Source organism: Scomber scombrus, chromosome 18, assembly GCF_963691925.1.
Source record: "Scomber scombrus chromosome 18, fScoSco1.1, whole genome shotgun sequence".
Taxonomy (NCBI): domain Eukaryota; kingdom Metazoa; phylum Chordata; class Actinopteri; order Scombriformes; family Scombridae; genus Scomber; species Scomber scombrus.
Genome location: NC_084987.1, coordinates 15,200,322 through 15,221,580, shown reverse-complemented (window position 1 = coordinate 15,221,580; position 21,259 = coordinate 15,200,322). Strand labels below are relative to the sequence as shown.

Here is a 21,259-nt window from a genome sequence, read left to right as displayed (position 1 = left end):
TTCACCCCTAGGATTGTCACTCAAAAGCTCTCAGGGGAAAGCCTCAGAGAGGAGACCATCTTTACATCTGGGACTTGCAAATCACAGAGGCAAGCTGGAGATCACTGTACATCCCTGTGTGAAGCTTTAAGCTTTCAAAATTACCCTTTCCTCTCCATCTCTCTTGTCCTCTTTTCTCTAAATAGCCCACACAGCCTAGCTTTTCTTTCTTCTTTCTTTCTCTCCCAGGTTCTCTTCACAATGACTGCTATAATTAAAGAGACTGGTCAGGGGGGAGGCCCTCTAAGGCTGTTCTCCAACTCATTACCAGATGTTTAGAGGTCACTCTAGTTTATACACACACAGACACACACACACACACAGAAGACTTTTTGACGCTCTTGTAGTCGAGTGAGAAAGACGCAAACAGTAGATACATTCATGTGGACCGATACTTAAGTGTTGATAGTACGCTGTTGTCGACAGTCGTTCATTTCAAGGTGAAAGTGGAAAAAACGCTGAAGGGGGGAAAAAAAACAATAACACTGTGCTGACGATTTTTCACAACCCTGTCTAAACATGGTTCAATACATATGACAAGACTTCAAGTAAAACAGAAGGCAATCAATTTCTCTGTCGGGATAAAACTATGATCTATGCTCTCTTCGGCAGACACCACTGTCATACCCATTCAAAACCTCAAACAGGAAATTCATATTATATCTGATGGTATGACAGTAATGTGTACACCCCTATTGCTCAACAGGTAACATGTGTCAGACTTTATCAGAAGGAAACATAGAACTTGCTTCCTCCTGTGTCTCGTGAAACACAATTTGAAAGAAATTATGAGAATGTTCCTCACCACAATCTGATGCAGAAATATGCAGAGCCCTATGTAAACACATTCTTACTTCTGTTTTGGGCCTGAAGTGTTTTCCAAGAAACAAGTTGTGCCCTCTATATGTAACGAACCGCTCATGCAAGGATATAATATTGCTAAATATTTGTAACTGCTCATACAAACGCAAACATTCACTTCTTTGAAAAGGAAATTAAACCAACTTAAAAAGTACCAGTAATTTATTATATTCCTATTTGTAGGTTGAACCCTTCTTTGTTAACGCCAAGGGTTTGGATTTCATTTTAAAAATGTCTGCTCAGACATAAGATATGCACATATAATTTGATATTCACACAAATATGCCATTGTGAGAGCACAGGAACATATTTAAAACTTCAAGTCCTGTGAATGAATTCCCAGTTTCATTTAATCCTTTGGTCAGTCTTCACGAATTCAGGCCAGTTGCCTCAGACCCTGATGTGACCCCTGCCCACAAAGCCCACTTGAAGTATGCCAAGCCGGCAGCAGACTAGAACCAATATAGTGGCTGGTGATTGTCCATTCTGCTTCAAAGGGAAAGCAGCTTCTTGACCTCCAGCCCGTCCAGCGGCAAACCGTCCTTATCGCAGATTCATGAGATACTGAACGTCGCGAATGACATTCTGGTAAGGCAGTATTCCACATTGCACCACATGAAAGGATCAAATGACATAAAATCCTCAGTAAGATAGTGACTGCAAACTAGAAGCAGGGAGAACTGCAGCAAATAGTTCAGGAATCGAGCTCATGGATCCAAACCTTGCTGAATTAACAGGAGCCGAGACCAGCAAAAGCTCTCCACAACCTCCAACTCAGGACTGTTTCCGGAAGGTGAAAATATCCCGGGTTTTGGCGCCTCTCTTGCCCTCCGGTGGAGGCTCGGGCGTGGGGTTTGGTGAGGGCGAGGGTGTGGATGAAGGGGACAGCGAGGCGGGCTGTGGGGTGGAGGTGCCTCCATAGGGGCAGCTCTGTGAGTCCGGGTGTTCACCAGAACACTCCACAGTGGGGATGTAGCGGCTGTCCCACATCCCGGGGCCACACAGTTTACAGAGGTCATGTAGGCTGCATGGGATCCTGGGTAGGAGGCGGAACTGGTAGAGAAGGCTGCGGGCCTGAAGGAGCGGGACGAAAGGGGCAAGATAAGCTAAAATATGCAAATGTGATGGGTTGATAAGAGCTTTGGACTGACAAGAAACAAAAGTCAGTGGATGCACAACAGCTAGATGCAGATTTCAAATATAGTGGTTTAAATATAAAATATTAAAATAAATCAATAGCCCTGACATCCAGCAGAAAAAAAGATAACAAAACCCTGTCAAGGTCAGCATTGCGCTGTGTTACCTGAAGGTAATAAGCCGGCCTGCCTGCTCTTAAAACATCAGATGCAAAATCTCTGGCAACAACAAAAGGAGTAACACCAGCTGCATGCTAACATGAACTCACTGCCTGTGGTGGCAGCAGGACTAACACAGCATCCATAAACATGAGAAAGCAGGCACAGAAACAGTAGCAGGGATGCAGATCATAAATACTCTGCGTAGCATGGCAGCATCCCATTTAGCACCTCAAGGCCTCTGTGGGCACGTTACAGTATGTTAAGGCTGCTTTGCTGCAGCATTGGGCAGGGCCCCATGATGCAAACACAACACTGATCTGAATTAAATATATAGTAATGCAGAAGGCTGTGGAGGGATTTTCTAGAGCATGATCATAAAGCAAGGATTATTTTAATATTTTGAGAAATGTATACCCATGTATGTTGGGTGTACAGTGCGAACTGAAACAGCTTAAATATAACATAAAGGCAACAAAACTAAGAGCGTTTACTGTGATACCTTGCGTAGCACCAGTTCTCCATTCATATGCATGGAGAGGTTGCTGAAATGGAGCAACATTTGGTCAGTGGCGAGTTGCTGGTCTGTCACATCTTCCCCATACAGAACGATGATGGCCACACACAGGAACAGGTGGAAGTAGTCCGTCTATTTAAAAAAAAGAAGAAGAAAAAAGAAAAAGGAAGGTTATTTACTTTCACATAATATATAACATGTTAACAAGATGGTGAAAAAACACATATTGAGCAAGCAAGAAGATTTTCAGCTTTTTGGGGCCAAACAGACAGATATTATTGTGATTCAAAAATCCAGTGCGGGTCTCAGATCTGTGTATTCAGTCATGACCTTGCTGCAGGGAACAAACTGAAGGTTAACACACAATAAGGAAAGGCAAAGAACAGATACTGAATGCAGTATGCAGATCCAGTGCAAGGAAAATACACATTTGGAAAGTATTAATGTTATACTTAAAAAAAATTACGCTTCAAGAGGGAGTTTTGAATAGAAAAAAAAAGGTTCAGGTAATAGAAAAACTTGGATGAGTGAGACTTTGTTCAGTGTTTTGTGTGTAAATGAGAAATAATGTTTTATTGTAGCATTTTGTAGTGCACAGTTCACTTCCAATTATCACTGGTAATGTAACCTACAGTTTTGTTTTATTACAAAAGTATGAGTTAATGTCAAACTGCATCTTCCAACAGTATAACTGAGTGTCAGTTAGTCTAAACATTTTAGATGACAAGTAAATGAAGCCTGCCATTCACAGAAAAATCTGATTTCTAAATTGTTTTTGCTTTTGGTCCATCCAGTATGTGACATTGAACTGTCTAAACTGAGTTTTCACTGTACTATCTCCTCCATCGCCACCTGCAGCTGAAGTTCAGCACATCTAGCAGGGAGCATGAACAGATGGCATGAAGCAGCATAAGTGATATTTGACTCTGCGACAGCAAGAAGGCGTGTTAAGCTCTGTGTCATGGCAGTGAACGGGACATGATACTAGACCCCAAATACAGGACAGAAGCGGTGGGAAAAAATGAATGAATTAGAGGTTTGAAAGACAGCTACATCTACTACACACTACAGTATTACAGTGTTACTTTTTAAAATGGGGATTTGTATAGCTGGTATGCTTTGAATATGTGTTTAAAATTAATACAATTTTATGACAGGTTGAATCTTTACTGAAAGATTTAACCATTAAACCCCTTTAAGACCAAGAAGTGATATGACATTTTAAAGGCATTTAGGAGGATTATAATATGGTTTAAAGGAATAACACAGACTCTTTCTATTGCAGACAATGTTAACAGTGTATTTCTGTATCCTCCTGATAAGTCGTCAAATATTTGGTGCTGTAGTGAAACAAAATACAGCTCCATACACTGACATACACAAAGTTTTCTTACAAACTTGTGTATGCAAAGGAGCCGTTTGGACTTTGCCCTGACCTGATAGTGTGCCCAGCATGCCTCCCACATGCGCAGAGCCTCAGTGTCGGGGAACTCCCTTTTGAAGCAGAGCAGGATCCAGCGGTGGCAGAAGAGTAGCTGGAGGCCGTCCTCCCCCAGCCTGGTCAGGTGCTGGTGGAAGTGGGGCAGCATGAGACGCAGCAGCTCCCGCAGGTACATCTGGGGGCGGGGCGGAGAGGTCTTATAAACACAGCTCTACATTTTCTAGTGGTATCATGGTATTCTTACTATATGGTAAAATCTGACATTTGCCACATGCACACAAGGACACACATTCACACACACACACACACACACCCTACCAGCTGCCTCTCCATGTCTTCATCCCGTGGTGAGCTAATGAAGATTGTGTTCTCCATAAGGCCGACAAAGCACCAGAAGGTGTCACTTTCATCCTGGATCTCAGTGAGCAGGGGGGCCACCAGGTCAGACATGCCCTGGCAGTAGCCCATGTCAGGATTAAACACTGCATAGTTGAGCAGAACTCGCCTGGGGCAAGAACAACCACAGACATCTTAGGGCTGTTAAAACATCTCAGCAGCAAACAGCCCTTATGAGGGGGTAATACAGAGTCATAAAAATTCAAATTTTTCGCTCTTTATTTATTTTTTTGACAGTCTCTTATTTGGACATATTCATGACCCTGTAGCCCAGCCAAAACCGCTGAAAAGTACGGTCCCACCCAAACACTCTGAATGTGTTTAAGCATTGCAGCTAAAGCCCAGAAAGGATGACAAGCCTTGCTTTAGTGGTTGCTATGCCGACTCCTCTGGTAACCAGGGAGCTAATTAATGATCTTTTTTCTTTTTTTCCCCTGCATATGGATACCATTTAAAAGAAACCTTCCCTGGTAGTACTCATGAATAATTAAATATTGTTAAAACAAAAGGGAAAACCTTAAGGATGTTTCTATTGTTATTAGCACAATAAATAGATACATCATTTTACAAAAAAAACTTTTAAAATCTGATTCTGAGAGGTCGGCTTTTTGGAGAAGCAGACTCTGCGATGGGTTTGTCTTTGGATAATTAAAGATTTTTTTAAAAATTAGAAAAACTCAAGTGTCACGGCACAAAAAGTGATGCATTAAATATCACTTCAATAGATGTGAGATGAATGAGAATGCATGAGATAAATGCTCTGCATCTGCAGCACTGGTATCACTCTGCCCAGATACACCATAAAACATGATGCCTAGACAAATACCAGGAGCCTCAATGAGAGTCACTAAACTAATATGCTATTTAAATCCTCTTGCTCCTCGTTTAGAAAGCCATTAGCTCTGAGTATGCATCAAAAGTGCTCAGACGGCTTAGTCAGAGTCAATAAAGCATGAAACTCATTTGCAGCTCCCCCAGGGTTCAGAATATGAAATGAATAGGTACGCCTGTACGTTGGGCTCATGAATCTTAGCGATAAGGATGGATTGAGACGAGGTAAAAGAAGGAGTGGACGGGAGAGATAGCGAGATAGAGATTGGGAGAAAATGAAATAGGGGAAAAATGAAGAGAGGTGGTCTAACCTCATGATCTCTACATTGGGGTTATTCTCTCCTCTGAAGAAGTGGTTGCTGCGGTCTGTTCTCACCACGTCTTTATCCACTGTGAACTGAACCTTTCTCCAGAACTCACTGTGCTCCTCGGGGCTCATTGACAACCTGAACAAACACCAGGCAGAAATGAAAGAAAAAGTTACATATAGTACAGGCACAAAAGAAACTAAATGCTGCAGCTGTGACATGGCTCAGATATGATAGATTAGAAAGACAGGAGCAGGTGAGTTTAAGAAAGTTTTTACTGTGCTATCTCACAGGAAATGCCTGGTAATTTGTTTTGTTTTTTTAAAAAGTGCTATCAAATCATCTTTACCTCAAATGTTACCCTGGTGTAAAAACTAATGGTTATCTGCAAAAGAACTGAAAACGTGGGGGTGGGCAAGCAATGGACTGAAGGGGGATTTTACCATCAAGCAGTCCATAGAGGATAATACCACATCCATAAAACCAAGATCCATCCCTCTAAATGTTAGGGATTATACTAGCAATGTACTCCATGTATGGCACTAATGTACTCAGGTCCAAACAAGCAGAAGGGATTTAATTAACACTGTTTATTTTCCATGTGGCCCCACGAGGAATAATGAGCACACACCTGATGCAATGCCATGCAACTGTTTAGTTTCTGTGCTGTGTGTGGACCCTCCCAGGCCACCTTGCTATCTTTCGTTTCCTCTCGCTCTCTCTTTTTCGAGGATGCAACTTAAAAGTTCAATACATGTTTTAATAATATTTCAGAGGCAGGTATTGCAAAAAAAGAGATGTTTTATAAAATCAATTACGTTTACATTGGAATATCAAACAGGAGCATTGTTGTTTTACACCTGTCCTTATATGGGCCTTTAAAATACACAAAACTCAACAAGAAAATACAAACAAAACAGCACAAAGTGTGAACAATGATACAATTAAATTACAATGAAATTAAGCTTTAAATGATCCCAATCACAATACATTGAAGTTCAGTCAAAGTTGCATTTATGAGCAAAAAAATTGCAAAAAAGTGATAAAGAGAAGTGAAATTTCTCTTCTATCAATAAATCTAAGACAAGTTTTTTGGTCATTGGTGCACCAAATAATAAATACAAGCACTGTCTCATTTACAGAGTACAGCAAATTATATGACAAATTTGAAGTGTATTAAAGACATTAAAACTTGACATGAAACCATTTAGGTGCCGTTTCCCCAACATAAAGAACTAAACATTTGTCTGTGTCACTTTGTTCACTGTCTGTTGACCTACAGTATAGGTCATAAGTTTGGACACACTTTCTCATTGATGTGAATGGGAAAGTGTGTCCAAACTTTTGACTGGTACTATATGTCAATAATAATGTTTATAAATGTAGTGTTTTATATACACTCACCGGCCATTTCATTAGATACACTCCATTAACAAACATGAGGGGGGCAAAACATTAGGGACAATATAATGCACTCCAGTACATCACTACCCACTATCACCTCAATAATAAACATAAAGTAGAATTATCACCTTTTTGGCAATGTCAAAAAAATTTAAATGTGTAAGCTTAGTAAAAGTAGAATTTATAGCAGAGCTGTTTGTATTGGGTCGCATTAGATTGCACAGGGGTTCCTAATGAAGTCGCCAATGAGTGTAAAGTGTGTATAGTATATCTATATTGTTTATAACCAAATAGTGTTTGGTTTGTCAAAAATCTTCTTACTTGCAACAGCTGCATTGCTTCCACACACAGCTACTTTGTTATTATAGCTAAGGGAAGGAGACAAGGTGAGGAAACCAGGAATAGAGACTTGTATCCTTGCACCTAATGATCAACTAGTAGCCCTGGAGGCTGCTCTAGTCAAATGGTCTTTAAAGGAATCCACATTAGAGTCAGAACAAGGGCACTAATTACCTGACTTGGATAAGACTTTCTGAAGTACTCAAAATGTTAATAGGCCACACAGATGAAACCTGTCCAATTATCATATTCATTACAGACAAAGTGGCAATATGTGCACACTCAACCTTTTGGTCGCGGGGTGGAGACAGATGTGCTTGTGTGTGTGCATGTGCTTGTCCGTGCATATCGAAACTGTTTTTTCCCCCCTCCTTCTGACAAGAGGGTATGATCTGATAAGCGCCAACATGTTTTTCTCAAGAGACCTTTTATTTCACAACGAGCACCTCCCCTTAACACTTCCCTGATTGTGCCTATTGATTGCTCAGCGCCTGTGATGAGAAGCCACAATAGACTCACATATGGTTTAATGTTTGACTGACTGAACATTTGGCAGCCAATACTGCAGCCACGTGGCAGTTTATCTCACATTGTCTCAGTCAGACATTTTAAAAGAATTGATCCCCAGTTTGCATGTGCAAATATTCCCTGGGATGACTTAAAATTTCATTTCAGGGTATAGATGTTATCAGCAACCAGGAAATCTCCCTACTAATCTACCCTACAACAAGCACATGTGTATCTTTTTCTTTTCCCTGTTCTCCTCACCTCCTCTGCTGAATGTCCTGATAGTGGGTGCGTTTTTGCAGTCTCCAGGCCTCCCTCTCCTGGGAGCTGGAGTCATAGCTGTAGTAGTGCAGCAGGAAGGGCCACACCTCGCCACGGATGGATGGGTCAATACCACCGAAGAAGATGGCCTGGTGGACAGTAGGAGGTGAGCAAACATACTGAGCACAAATGGAGTGTTCTCAAACATTCAGAGGGCAAACAGAGGGGCATACAGCGAGGGATCACCTCTGCTGTACTGCGTAACTGTGTGAACTTGTATGCAAACAAGACATGCAAACGGCTGTGTAGATAATACTCCACTATGACCTGACCAAACTACAGTGAATGCATTATTTCAGGAGTGTTGCAAAATGATGCAAAACTGAAACTTCTAAAAAAGCAAACACCTTATTTGTCCAGCAAAGAAAAAACAAAAAAAAACGGTTCTCTTGCATGTGCGGGTTTATTGAGGAAATATCTTGGTCACAGCCTAACTGCTGCTGAGTCAGAAGGTAAACCTTCAACTGAGTCAAAACGAGAGAACCCAAATGACTCACAGGGGGGACATTGGCCAAGAGCAACCCTCTCATTATTTACAGACAGGGGTGCTGATTCAAACTGAAACTTGTACACTGCAGGGTTGACTTTCAAAATGACTTTCAGTGTGCAAATGGAAAAAAACAAAAAAAGTGAGGCTTGACTGCATGGATAAAGCCTCTCCTGACGACCTACCTTGCGTAGCTTGTACTCCTCCTCCACCTGTCCACTGTGGTTGAGGTGACGTAGCCAGGTGGTGACATCCAACCTCCGATAAAGCCTCTCCTCCGGGTGGGTCTCAGCTGAAGGTAGGGTGGGCCTCTGGATAGAAAACTGCATGCAGGATTTCTCATCTGACACCTGATACAAAGGGAAACAGATGGAAAAGGGTAAACTGTGAGTCGGAAAAGATTAAACAGATTTTTTTCTCATCAATTGAACAAAAAAATAAAGACTAGCAAAGAGATTGACATTTTTTTAATTTCTCAATAAAACCAGATGCCAAAATGGATTTAAGACTGTAACTTGACCTGGTCTTTAGGCTGAGTTTCCCTGCAGCACTTCCACTGTTGGAAGACCTCAGCCAGCTTATCCAGGCCAGCGTGATGGAAGTGGAGGATTTTATATTGGCTCTCTCTGCTGGCTATCACCAGCTGGCCACTGGTACACGCCTCATCACTGCAACAGCAGAAGAAAATAAAATTCACAAAACCATTCCAACCTTTGAAATTTTAAGGAATACCTCATTCATTCTTATTTGCTTTTTTAAAAATCATACCCACAACAAATTTTCCACTAATTATCATAAAACAAACCATCCTGAAACCTACAAAAAGCAACACCTCTCAAGGTAACCTATTATGAGCTCCCCGTGACCTTTCTAGACTCCCGGCTGACCTGAAGAAGAGTCTCAGCGACCTCATGTGACCCAGGTCCACCCTGAAAACTCCGCACAACTGCTCCAGAGCCAACACCTTCTGCTGCTCCTCCCACCGCGTGCCATGCGACTGGCCGCCGCTCTCGGACGGGACGTGGCTGTCCAGGCTGGAGGCGGAGCATACAGATTGGGTCATGGACTCCTCGCACAGCTCCCTGGGAAAAACAAGACGGAGACATTTTCTGTGAATTAGCTTTTAAGATTGGAGTTGGATTTTAGAAAGTGAGGTTGAAGGTTATTTGGAATTTGGGGATTCGATTTTGTTTATGAAGATGGCTATGAACATTTTTCTGAGTTTGATTGTACTAAAAGGGATCTGAGTCATGTCCTCCCTGAAATAAAAGGACTTCAAATGCAGAAACCTCACACAAAAATATCTCCTTCCTAGTTCCTTGGCCTCACAAGGATCACAGAGTCATTTCTCTATGTGGGACATTAATAATAAATATCATGTAGACAGTGGTCAGTCCTGTTTAGCCCGGTGGTAATTGAGCAGACATATAGGCTTATGCCCTGTTGTTTTGTGTCTCAATATGGTTCTGCCAAGAGGCTGAGAATGGGAGGAATGCATGGAGGCTTCTGAGGACACACACACACACACACACACACACACACACACACACACACACACACACACACACACACATACACATACACATACACATACACATACACATACACATACACATACACACACACACACACACACACACACACACACACACACACACACACACACACACACACTAATCTGTACACACAAATCACACTGTCTGCCATACAATTTCCCCTGTCATTCCCCCATGGCCAGCATGTTGTTCCCGGCACTGAAACCTGAGCCGAGGGCTCCTCCGCTGCAGAAGGAGACGCACACCCACACCCACACATACACACTACACATATACATATACAGATAAGAAACACACACATGTGACAACACAGAAAACAGACATGAGTGTGTATTCTGCCAAACACAAATACACATCAGCAAACACACACACAAGCTGCTGAATTTTTAGAATTACTGGCTGGCATTTTTAACATCTTTCTCTCTTCACACACACACACACAAGTGAATAGACCATAACTAATGACCATAATGCCCTCTAAAACACGTCTCCAGACATGCTAATGCTGAGAAACAGACCAACACAGTAATGCGCTAAACCCGCTGACACTTGAGACGTTGATGTCTAAATAAACTTATTTGCTTCCTGCTTATTATTAAATAGAATTGTTGTCTATTTAGAAAATTTAACTTATTTATTCAATTCAAAATTATGTTTATCTCTATAAAACAAACAAAAAATTCACAAGTCTGCATGGATGTGTGCAGTCCAAAAATATCCTTTTAAAACACATCTTTTCTCTCTGAAAACAATGTTCTAGTTGTAACAATTGTAAAGGCAAACACAAGTGGATAACTGGTTCTTTGAAAATACGAGGTCTAATCTATTACACCCTGAATCAATCATGTCTGGCTAATCATTTCCCTGTAAGCAGATGGGAAAATAACAAGGCTGATCAATCCAAGCTGCACAGTTTCCTCTGCTATCTGCTGATTTACTGCTCTCTGTCTCATGTATCATGCCACAAACCAGACTGTGGAATACTAGGAGGCACTGAGAGCTCTGGTAAGGGCGTTAAGCAACCTGAAATATGGAGGAGTTCTTTTAAAAGGGCTACTGTACTCACTTTTTCACTCTCTCCAATGACTGTTGAGGCCTGAGTGTTTACAAGGCCTGCGAGTCTATTCAAAGCAGAAATTTACGTATGTATGAAAAAAGCGTTTTGCATATTTCTCCGCGCTGAGATGAAAATGCAAAAACCATGGAAAACGTGGTGGGAAAGCACATGATTCTCAGGCATTTTAGTGTGGATCATCCGCTGTGCTGCGTTCAAGCGGAAACTCAACAAGTGATTAACAACGTCTGTCAGTGTAAACAGCCTAATTCTATTCGAGCACTGTAGGCAGTGAATGTACAGTAGGCAGCAGCCAAGACATTAACTGCACAGAGGAAACATTATGTAAACAAGCTGTTTTGATGGAGGCTGCTGTAACATGGCATGTCCCACCAGGCCAGGGTGGGATCGAACAGCCCTAAGGCCCTCCATAACACCTTTTTCCACAAACGTGAGGCTTTACCCTGAGGGAAAGTGCTGTTTGGTCACCCTGAGAACCAGAACCGAGTGCTACAGGCCTCCTGGGACTCCTAGGCCCTTCAGCTAATCCCTAGAGTGAACATAGTGATGAGGGAGGGCTTGGATCAAGAGGGTGATGTGGGCTCTGCAGGCGCATGCTGCAGAGTGGTCAGTACGGTTTTGGAGTTTGGAAAAAAGGAGGAAAAAAATCTGACATAGATTTTTCTTATTTGTTAATCATGTGGTATCAAATAATCCCAGAACCACAATAGCATACAGTCTAGTTACTGTGAAAGCATTCTTTTCCATTATTTTCCAAACACTAGGCCTCCTCTAGAAAAGGGTGCCCAAAAAGGATTGCTGGATATATCAGAGAGGGTCGGAGATGATCAACAGGATAGGTTATTTTTTAAGACTTTCCTTGTGAATTATGGGATCATTTTATTACTTCAGCACTCAAATCCTGTTTAAACAGGTAACAACAAGTAAACATAACGTAACCGGTGATAAGTGGCCACAAGTGGACATTGCAAATATGTTGGTAACCACTGTCCTGGGATATAATCACATGTTAAAATCCTAAAGAAGGCAGCACACACTAACAGCCAACAGTGGTTTCATAAACTACTGTTAAACTTGTTAAAAAGCTCTGCAGAAATTGCTGTGGATTTCTCCCCTCTCCCTCCGCTCTCCTCTTTCTCCCCCCTTTTCATCCGCTCTCGCTCTCCCATATGCGGCCCTTTCTCTTTGAATGATTCCAAGTGACATGTTTCCAGTTCCTGGCCCCTTAACAGTGTCAATTAAAGCAAGAGAGAGAGAAAGAGAGATTGAGTGGGTTCCAGGGTTTTGGCTGCTGCTCTACTCTCTGCAGTCCTCTAATCCGGAGAGCTGACATTCAGCCCAGCACAACAACCCCGGGAGCACTGGGAATCAAAGGGCTTCACACAGACTTTAGGAAGGGAGGAGGAGGAGGAGGGGGGAGGAGGAGGTGGGGGGGACGAGAAATTTGAGAGGTGGGCGACACCAAAAGAAACAATATTGAGAAAAACACTGGGAATGACCAAGAGGAAGAGATGCAAAATGAAGGGTGGAGGGAACAGACAGATAGCAGAGAATCCAAGACAGGAAGGGAAAAACAGGCGAAGGAGATCAGCAAAAAGTGCCAGAGAGCTGAGGAGAGACACTAACAGTGAGTGAAACCCAGAGGAGTGGAGGAAGAGAAGGACAGAGTAAAGGTTAGAAGCTGTGAAGCAGAGAGTGCTGCCAAGTCATACACTGACTGCACTTACAGCAAGCTGGGGTCTGAGAGTGGTTAAAAAGGCTTAAACACACACTGACTCTCACTCTCTCTCTCTCTCTTTTTGACATACACTGACACAAGCTCACATTCTGGGCAACATGTCAGGCCAAATAGCTGTGTGAGGAAACGACCACGGAGGGAATCATAAAGTCAAACGGCCGTGAGGTCCGAACAGCAACACAATCACTGTCCAGATGGCTCCCTTGACTAGAGAGCAGGGCCTGGAAGCTCTGAGGTTGTGAGTTTGGGGACTGATTGCGAGCCATCTGTGTCATTATTAAACATTTAGACTGAGAGCTGCTTTAAGTTAGTGAACCCATTTTGAACTCTGATAAGGTTTTCGTGCCGCCTACTGAGGTCATCTACCTGTTTTCACTCCCTCTGGGACATTCAGCTGTAGAGCAGTGAGCCACCATGTGGCCTCAGAGTGTAAACCAACCTTCATGGCATCAATTATTTTCTCTTTGGCTCCACCTTGTGGCAGGTTAGTGTAACTGTAAAAACACCTTTTAAGGATGGGTTCACAATGTTCCAAGTCTGTTCTAAAACAATAGTCAAGTATCCATTTGAACATTAGAACAGTTTTAGCAAACTGTAATCATTCCTCCTAATCATGCTGACCATTGAAAGATCCCTTCCTCAAACATTTTCAGTATGAGTGATAGGGAACAAAATACAGTCCAACTGTGCAAAAAAGTATTCAAATGTTTATGTAAAGCTAAAAAGAAGCTTCAGCAGTCTGAATTAGTCAAATCAAGAGGATATCTTGCAAATTTATAGTCCTTTTAGTTCAAAGTATGTGACTATCAGCTCATCAGGGAAACACTGTCAAGGTGCAAAGGTGGAATTTTATACTGAAAACTTCCTTCTAGCTTTCCTATAGCTTCATATTCATATTAGCTAGATAAACATTTGAATACATTTTTGCTCTATACAAAGTGCGTGGATTTTAGCCCCCTTCACTTATATTGAATGTGCTTTAGGAAGGGGGTCTTTAAACGGCTTTACAGCCTGCAATTCCTCTTTCAGTCTTCATTTGTTATTGCTATTGCTTTAAGACAGACTTGAAAAATCATGAACCTGCCCTTTAAAATGCACACGTGTAACAAATGACCACAGATAACTGCTGCTATTTTTCTGTCTGACAGTGGGGTAGCAATTAAATATCCTAACATAAGCAGAGCAGAGCTGTTTTCAGAGCTCTGTCAGAGCTAATGTAGTGTAGTGATGTCAAATAGCTACTGGGTGAACTGCTGGTGTATCACTCATAAATACTGCAAATGAGTGTGATATAGTAAAAGGAGATGCATCAGTAATTGGGGCCAAAATGCACAGAAAAAGTGCACTAGCAATAGTTACAGTGGTCACAAATAACGGACTTTCATAAAAACTGATTGCAAGATGTTTGCTAAACAACAGCACTAATTACAAGTTCAAAAAGTATGAAATGTTTTTGGACTTTACTGAAAAGTTAACAATATAGAAGCAGACACAAAAAGAGGGAAAAACTGATTGATATGAATCATAGGTCCCCAGCCAGAATCAAGTGTGGTGGTATGTGGTATGCAACTATTCTGCTCCCAGGGTGCTTGATAATATGAGGGACAGCAGTGGAGTTATGGGTGTGGAAAAAATAGTCATGATGTTTTTTGTTGTATTTTCCTACCGCTGAATGACAAAACAAAGCATAAACTTAACTCTGCTGTGTGAAAATAATTTAGATAATGAGTGAAGTTCCCATTAACCCTTGCACTGACCTGCTTTCATTGTCCAAGAAGACAGAGCCACTGCTCTCACAGAGGGCCTCGCTGACGGGGGACAGGCAGAAGGGAGAGGAGAAAGTGTCGGAGTCTGACCCCATTGTGCTGTCACGGCTCACTTCGTCTGACAGCTCACAGGAGCCTTCATCGCCCTCCTCTCCAGCTGAGGGCAGCTGCTGCTGGTGCGAGGAGGCATCTGATCCAGCTTCTACCACAAGGCTGTGGTTCTCCACAGAGGTACTGCTGGTATTGTTCCTCTCCTCATCTTCATCTTCCTCTCGGGCCACTGGGGGACGGGAGTGAGGTCTGGAGGGGAGTAGTTGATTTAATATGGCATCACTATCATGTATGATACTGAAATAAGACTGCACACTTTATCAAGAATGTTTTAATCTCAGTGCAACTGTGGTTTTCATACTGTAACTGCACTTTTTTATACGGAATGTCATAGTGTTCTTTAAGAAATGTACGTTTTTTCAGTGTGTGCAGACACTCTGATCGTCCCTACCGTCTGCCTCGGCGGCGTGCGTTCCTGCGTACTGGGGAGCTCTCGGGCGTGATGTAGCGCAGTGCCTCCTCATCCTGCCGCTGAATGCGGGAGTTGGGCACCCAAGTCAGAATCAGAGTGGTGCCCAGGCTCTCATCCTTCTCCATGTGCAAACAAAGGTAGCCTGCAGGTGGCATGGTTAGTTTAGAAATGATTATGTTGAGAAAAATCAGGCTACTGAGAGGAGATGACAAAAGTGTTTGTAATTATCAGGCAGCTGCAAGAGACACATGTAATCTGAGGAGAGAAAACCCAAAGCAATGACGACACAGAGGGAAACTTGAGAAGTGTGTTATGACGCTGCAGCACACCCATACACACAGTCAAAGATGGAGAATCAGAGGTGTGTATTAGAGAGATAAAACATCAAAAAAAAATCGAGGAAATGCTGCAGGTCTTCATACAAGCATGAGATGAAAAATGCCAACCAACAACACAGTCCACTAACACTCACATTTTTCAAACCAATGCATCAGAATCAAACATCTAGAGCTGCAACGAGTAGTTAATAGACAGAAAATGTATCAGCAATTATTTTGTTAATTGAATTGTTATTTTTGTACTTAAAAAAAAAAAGTCAAACATCTCCTGGTTGCAGCTTCTCAAATGTGACGATTTTAAGCATTTTTATGACAAACAGATAATCTTTAGATTTTACAGTTGATTGAACAAAAAAGACATTTGAAAATTTCATTATGGACTCTTAGAAATTATAAAAGCATTTTTCACGATTTTCTGACATCTATATACCAAACACTTAATCAAGAATATAATCGTCAGATTATTCGATTAAAAATAAATGAATAAATAACTGTTGGTTGCAGCCCTACATCCATCCATCACATTTAGAAATAAGGCAAGTAGACCAAGGTAAAATAATTTCACTCTGTGTTACAGCAGTCTTAGGAACTATGTTTACTGTTATTCGGGTGCAAGAATGAGAATGCCATAAAAGCCTGGCTGCACTTACATCTCCTTTGATTATGTCTAATCATTTCTAACCTTCTAATCTCATGAAAAAGTAAACTAAAGGTAACAGCTGTTTCTGACAGCCAGCACCTGCATTCACTCTCAAAGAAAATACAATTGGAAAATCAGTGTGGACTAACCTGGGTGGTGCTCTGCCAGGCCAGGCAGGGGCTCTGCAGGGTGCACGCAAACATTATTTTTGGAGAAGATGATCTCCCCATCCAGGCCTGAGCGTAATGACGAGCCCCCCGCCCCAGGGTTAAAGGTCAGGAGGTCGGAGGCCTTGGAGGAGGCACGCCGCAGGAGCCGACCCAGAGACATCTCCTCATAAACCGGGACACTGGGCCCATCCTCTGGAAGTGGAGATTTACAGGTGGAAACGGCAGCAGAGGAGGGGAGGACAGAACATGACAGATAAAGCATGAGAACATAAAAGGTGCAAGAAAGGAAATGAAAGGAACGCGACAGTCAAGCAATTGTGTAAAAGACAGCGTGACACACTTTGGTGTAGCACTGCACAGATCCTCACCTACACTTCACCTCCTCTGTCACATGTGTGCTTGTATTTACTGCAGTGTCCTTACTGCAGAGCTCAACCCCAGAAACCCCTCTTCCCTCTGTACTTGTTCAGCAGTTCTGTGCACCACATTTTTCTTTGCCTCCACCTGCACCTTACCTACCTACACACACACACACACACACACACACACATTGATGGTGTCTGTTTATACTGTAATAGTGTGTAACTAAAGGTTGTCCCCACCTTTTGTAAACAACACACACATACTGGTACGTACACACACAAAGACATGTGCAAACACACTTCACTCCATCCGTGTGAAATTCCATGCAGTTATCAGTAGCCAACAGATGTCACCAACATCAGCACTGAACTGGGAGCAGCATGTCTCACCGCCAGCGCTTAACTTGTGCGCTTCAGGAAGAGAACCTCCTGTGATGAGACAAACTTCTTTCTTTTCATGTTGCAGCAGCAAAGTGTGCTTTCTTCTTTGAAAGTCTTGGAGGGCATCTTACTTTTAAGGCTGAAGGAACACTAAAAGTAATTAAAGTTATACTTGCTAGCAAACATCTGTGGGCTTTTTTTCTCCTTTCTGTTTAATCTCCTCACAGAACACTTGAATTAATTTAATTTCTCTTAACACCGACACATGTATCTGTATCTTTGGAGCCCACTTTATGTATGTATACTTTGTATACTTTGTAACACTCAGACACATACTCCCCACTCCAACTGTGGAATGTTCCCTCCTTTTTCCTCAGAGGGCATGTTTACCTCTGCTTGATTAAGCAGGCACCCCACTTCCTGATGCCAGGTCCCAGACGGGAAGTCTGCTGGCACGAAATTAAGGAATGACCTCGGAGAGGTGTGCAGACATTCTGTAGGCCATCATTTGGTTTACTTGAAAGTACAAAAAAAGGAGTGTGCAATGTTTTTGCTAAATTTCACCAACACAGACTGTAAAAGGAGCCGCTGTGTGATATTTATACTTTATATATTTTTTAGAGTCATGAGGGGGGGGAAATCATAATATTGTTTCCTTTGTAAGTTTTTTTTTTTTTTTTTGCAGGGTCACAGGTCCTCTATCCTACAGGCCATAACATTCAAACTAAATGTAGCGGTCCACTGGGCTATTTGCATGCTAAATGCATAAAGAAGCATCAGACTAATCCACTTGTAAATAAGCCAGACTGAACTCATGCAGTGTGTACATACTCATGAAAAACATGCTTACATGCACATAATGTGCCTAATGGCAGGTGGGATCATATGCATGACATGCTGCTATATCTAGTCGCCTGATGACAGCAACAATATATTCACTGCTGTGCTATTATCCAGTGGTTATTTTGGTCTGTATGTGATTGCAGAGCCAACCAGGTCAGTTTGATAGGGCTCATTGAGGCTGGCGGCCAGGCTGTTAAAGGACAAAGTCCTCTCACGTCTTTCTTCTCGCCTCATTTTTTATGCTGTCAACACCATGGTGTGCTCACACTTTGCCTCTCCTCTCTGACCTTTCACTGTTTTATCAAACTGACTCACATCGTTAGGACTGAAACACCGCTGGAAAACTGGCCCCACCCCACAGTGACCTGCAGAATACTTAACTTTTTTTTTGCAAACTTTTAACAGATTGCGTGACAAAAAGAAAACTTTTAGTAAGAACTTGAAACTTGCACCGTGGAAATTAAGCTGCGTGTGTAGAAGCCACAAGCTTTTAGGGTCTTAGCTTCTCACCTATGGGCAACATTAATTAAGTTGTCACGCTGACATTTGAATAGAGGAGCCAACACTGAACACCCCTTTTCATCTGCAGTGTATACTAACGTGCCTGCGGCAGCTGAAAAGAAACCGACCACAAAGAAGCCTGAAAAACAAGGTTTTCCACAGTCTGGCTTAGTTGTGAGGAAACTTTATGGTTGACTCAGTGGAAGTGTTTGTAGACACTTTACACTTTGTGACATTTGATAGAATCATATAAAACATATATCTGTGGTAGGGGAAGTAATATTTTATGTCATATAGTAATGCACCTCTTGTGTTCCTTTAAATCTAAATACACATAACAAGCAGTATGAAGAGTAGGCTATTCATTCTCAAAATAATTAATAAGCTTAATACATGAACCCTGCAGCCACTTGCTGGTATAACATGGTGAAATGCCAGAAAATGGTATTACACCATGGTGTAGCAGTGTAGTGGCAATTAAAGGGTGGTTAACCAAGACTTGTATTTCGTGATTTAAAAAAAAGCCACATGTAAAAAAAAATGCTGTTCAAGACATTGTGCTGAGATTTATGATTAAACTTCCTTTAGTCACACATAACTTACAAAAGCCTATCCAATAAATTGATTTCAACAACCAATCGCATCAACCAATCACAGTTATATTGGTACTGGCATATTTGTCAACAGTCCCACGAAACTGAAGTACAGAAATGCCCTTGCTGGGTCGCCTGGGAGAGGTTGTCTGATTGTTGAAAGACCCGAAACACCCAATGACCCCAGGTTACATTTCTGAAGATGTGTCCATGAGCACCACAATTTGGTGTATGTTAAAGCATGTGAAACAGTGAAAACACTGCATGGCTTATATACACGAGAATACTGGCTAATAATGGCTTCCCAAATGTGTTTTTTAAATCAATGTGACTGAAAGATTTATAAACACCTGCAGCTGCCTTACTATAAGGGATGTTCTCATTAATATAGTGACCAGAGTAATATAGAAACACATAAATGCAATAAAATACTGTTCGATGCTGCACATTGTGATAGTCTTGTATCATTAAAAAATGTCCAACTCTTTTACATATGTAATAGAGAAAATTATTAAAAATCTAAAAAGGTCAAAGGTGTTTGTGTCAGTCCCATAACATAGGCTAAGTAAACTGCTTTCTCCCAAACGCTGAGTGAAGGTGGTGATTTCTCTGTCTTTTCCTGGCTGTGGCAGGAGTGGAGGAAATGCCTCAGCAGTGACAGTGTAGCCTGTGTGAGGCCATGATGTCGGGGGCTCCATCAGCTATCAGCCTGACAGGAGGGGGAGAGGAGAGGATGGGACAAGGCTTTTGCCACCGCAGCACTTTTTACACAGAGCCCATAGACATAGTGTGTGTGTGTGTGTGTGTGTGTGTGTGTGTGTGTGTGTGTGTGTGTGTGTGTGTGTGTGTGTGTGTGTGTGTGTGTGTGTGTGTGTGTTTTGGCCCGAGCAGGGACTCTTATCTGTACCATCTTGGACATTAATATTTTATTTTAGCAGGCTGCCATGACTGAAATCCATTGCTTGTTACATGTCATGGTGTCCAGGCGACTTTAAAGTTTGTTTTATCCAACGGCAAAACGCAAAAAAAGACGCAACACTGACTCATTATTTGCTCGTACCGGATACATTCTTGGCGTACACCTGTTCCAGCAGCAGGAGAAAGGAATGAATAGCAAGCAGCAATGTAGAGAAACTGGCTCCAAGCAGCTGAGCTCTCACCTTCAGTCCCGCCGCAGGAGGCTACAGCCCGTGTCGGACATCCAGCTCACTCACCGAGCAGCACTTAACGGGCAACGCTTCACCTCCTCTCGGCTGGATTTAGCACCGTTGTTAGGAACAGTTTGGTCCTGTTTGCATCCCCGTGTTTTCCGACAGTGACACCTCACGTCTGACTGCTGCTGTTCCTGCAGCAAAAAGCGCACGTCCGGTTGCCAACCTTCAAACTTAAACCCTCCCCTTTTCAATATGGTGCATTGGTGCGTTTAGAGGCTGCTTGGAGCTTTAATTTGTGAGCAAACGCGCCTCATTTCCTATAATTGCACGACTATGCGTGTCTAACTTGACTTCACTGCTCCCGAGCAGACCTATCCCCCTGCATTTCGCTGCTTCCGGAAGGCCAAAAGCTATTTTTCTGTCACTGGAATTTTAGATTTCACACTGAAAACACAAAGCAAGGCTGTATTTTAAAACATAAACGCTTTTTTTTTTTTTTTTAGTCAACATCCGACCCAGACTACCATATGTGGCTGCCCCCTTTTTCATCACAAGTGACGTTTTAAAGGTCATTGGAGAAAAGCTTGGATGCAGTTGGTCCATCATCAGGACCACAGTTGGAGTCAGAGCATCCCGTCACAGCTGCTGCAGGCTTCACCTGTCCCTTTAAAACCGGTCTCAGTGTTGGAAATTCATTTTTCTCTTCTTATTGAAATAATAATACACAATTGACTGTCTACACTTTTTGTTTGAGTAAAAACATTTACAATCACACTATATAATGGTCCTCTGTTACATAAACCATGAGAACTATTTCAGTGGATTATATTTAATGTGAAGAATCAACAGCATTTTTGAATAGTAATTTTTTGT

At 42.1% G+C, this 21,259-nt stretch overlaps 1 protein-coding gene across 1 annotated transcript; it reads right to left on the bottom strand.

Annotated features, from left to right (window-relative positions):
* Positions 1–985: 985 nt before the first annotated feature.
* Positions 986–20,528, bottom strand: tbc1d16 (TBC1 domain family, member 16). Its single transcript, XM_062438850.1, has 13 exons — positions 20,393–20,528; positions 16,532–16,744; positions 15,384–15,546; positions 14,873–15,181; positions 9,634–9,828; positions 9,267–9,414; positions 8,932–9,096; positions 8,200–8,348; positions 5,692–5,826; positions 4,472–4,658; positions 4,149–4,328; positions 2,698–2,844; positions 986–1,974 (listed from the first exon to the last, which is right to left on the bottom strand). The coding sequence occupies exons 2-13, from the start codon at positions 16,710–16,712 to the stop codon at positions 1,675–1,677; spliced, it is 2,259 nt and encodes a 752-aa protein (XP_062294834.1). The 5' UTR covers positions 16,713–16,744; positions 20,393–20,528; the 3' UTR covers positions 986–1,674.
* Positions 20,529–21,259: the final 731 nt, after the last annotated feature.

Bases quoted from the DNA above. Each gene is read 5' to 3' on its own strand.
- tbc1d16 (XM_062438850.1), bottom strand. From the start codon at position 16,712: ATGTCTCTGGGTCGGCTCCTGCGGCGTGCCTCCTCCAAGGCCTCCGAC. The intron at 9,829-14,872 runs GTCAGTGCAAGG...TGTTTTTCCCAG, and splicing joins TTCTTGGACAATGAAAGCAG to GGAGCTGTGCGAGGAGTCCA. The intron at 4,329-4,471 runs GTAGGGTGTGTG...CCCCGCCCCCAG, and splicing joins AAGACATGGAGAGGCAGCTG to ATGTACCTGCGGGAGCTGCT.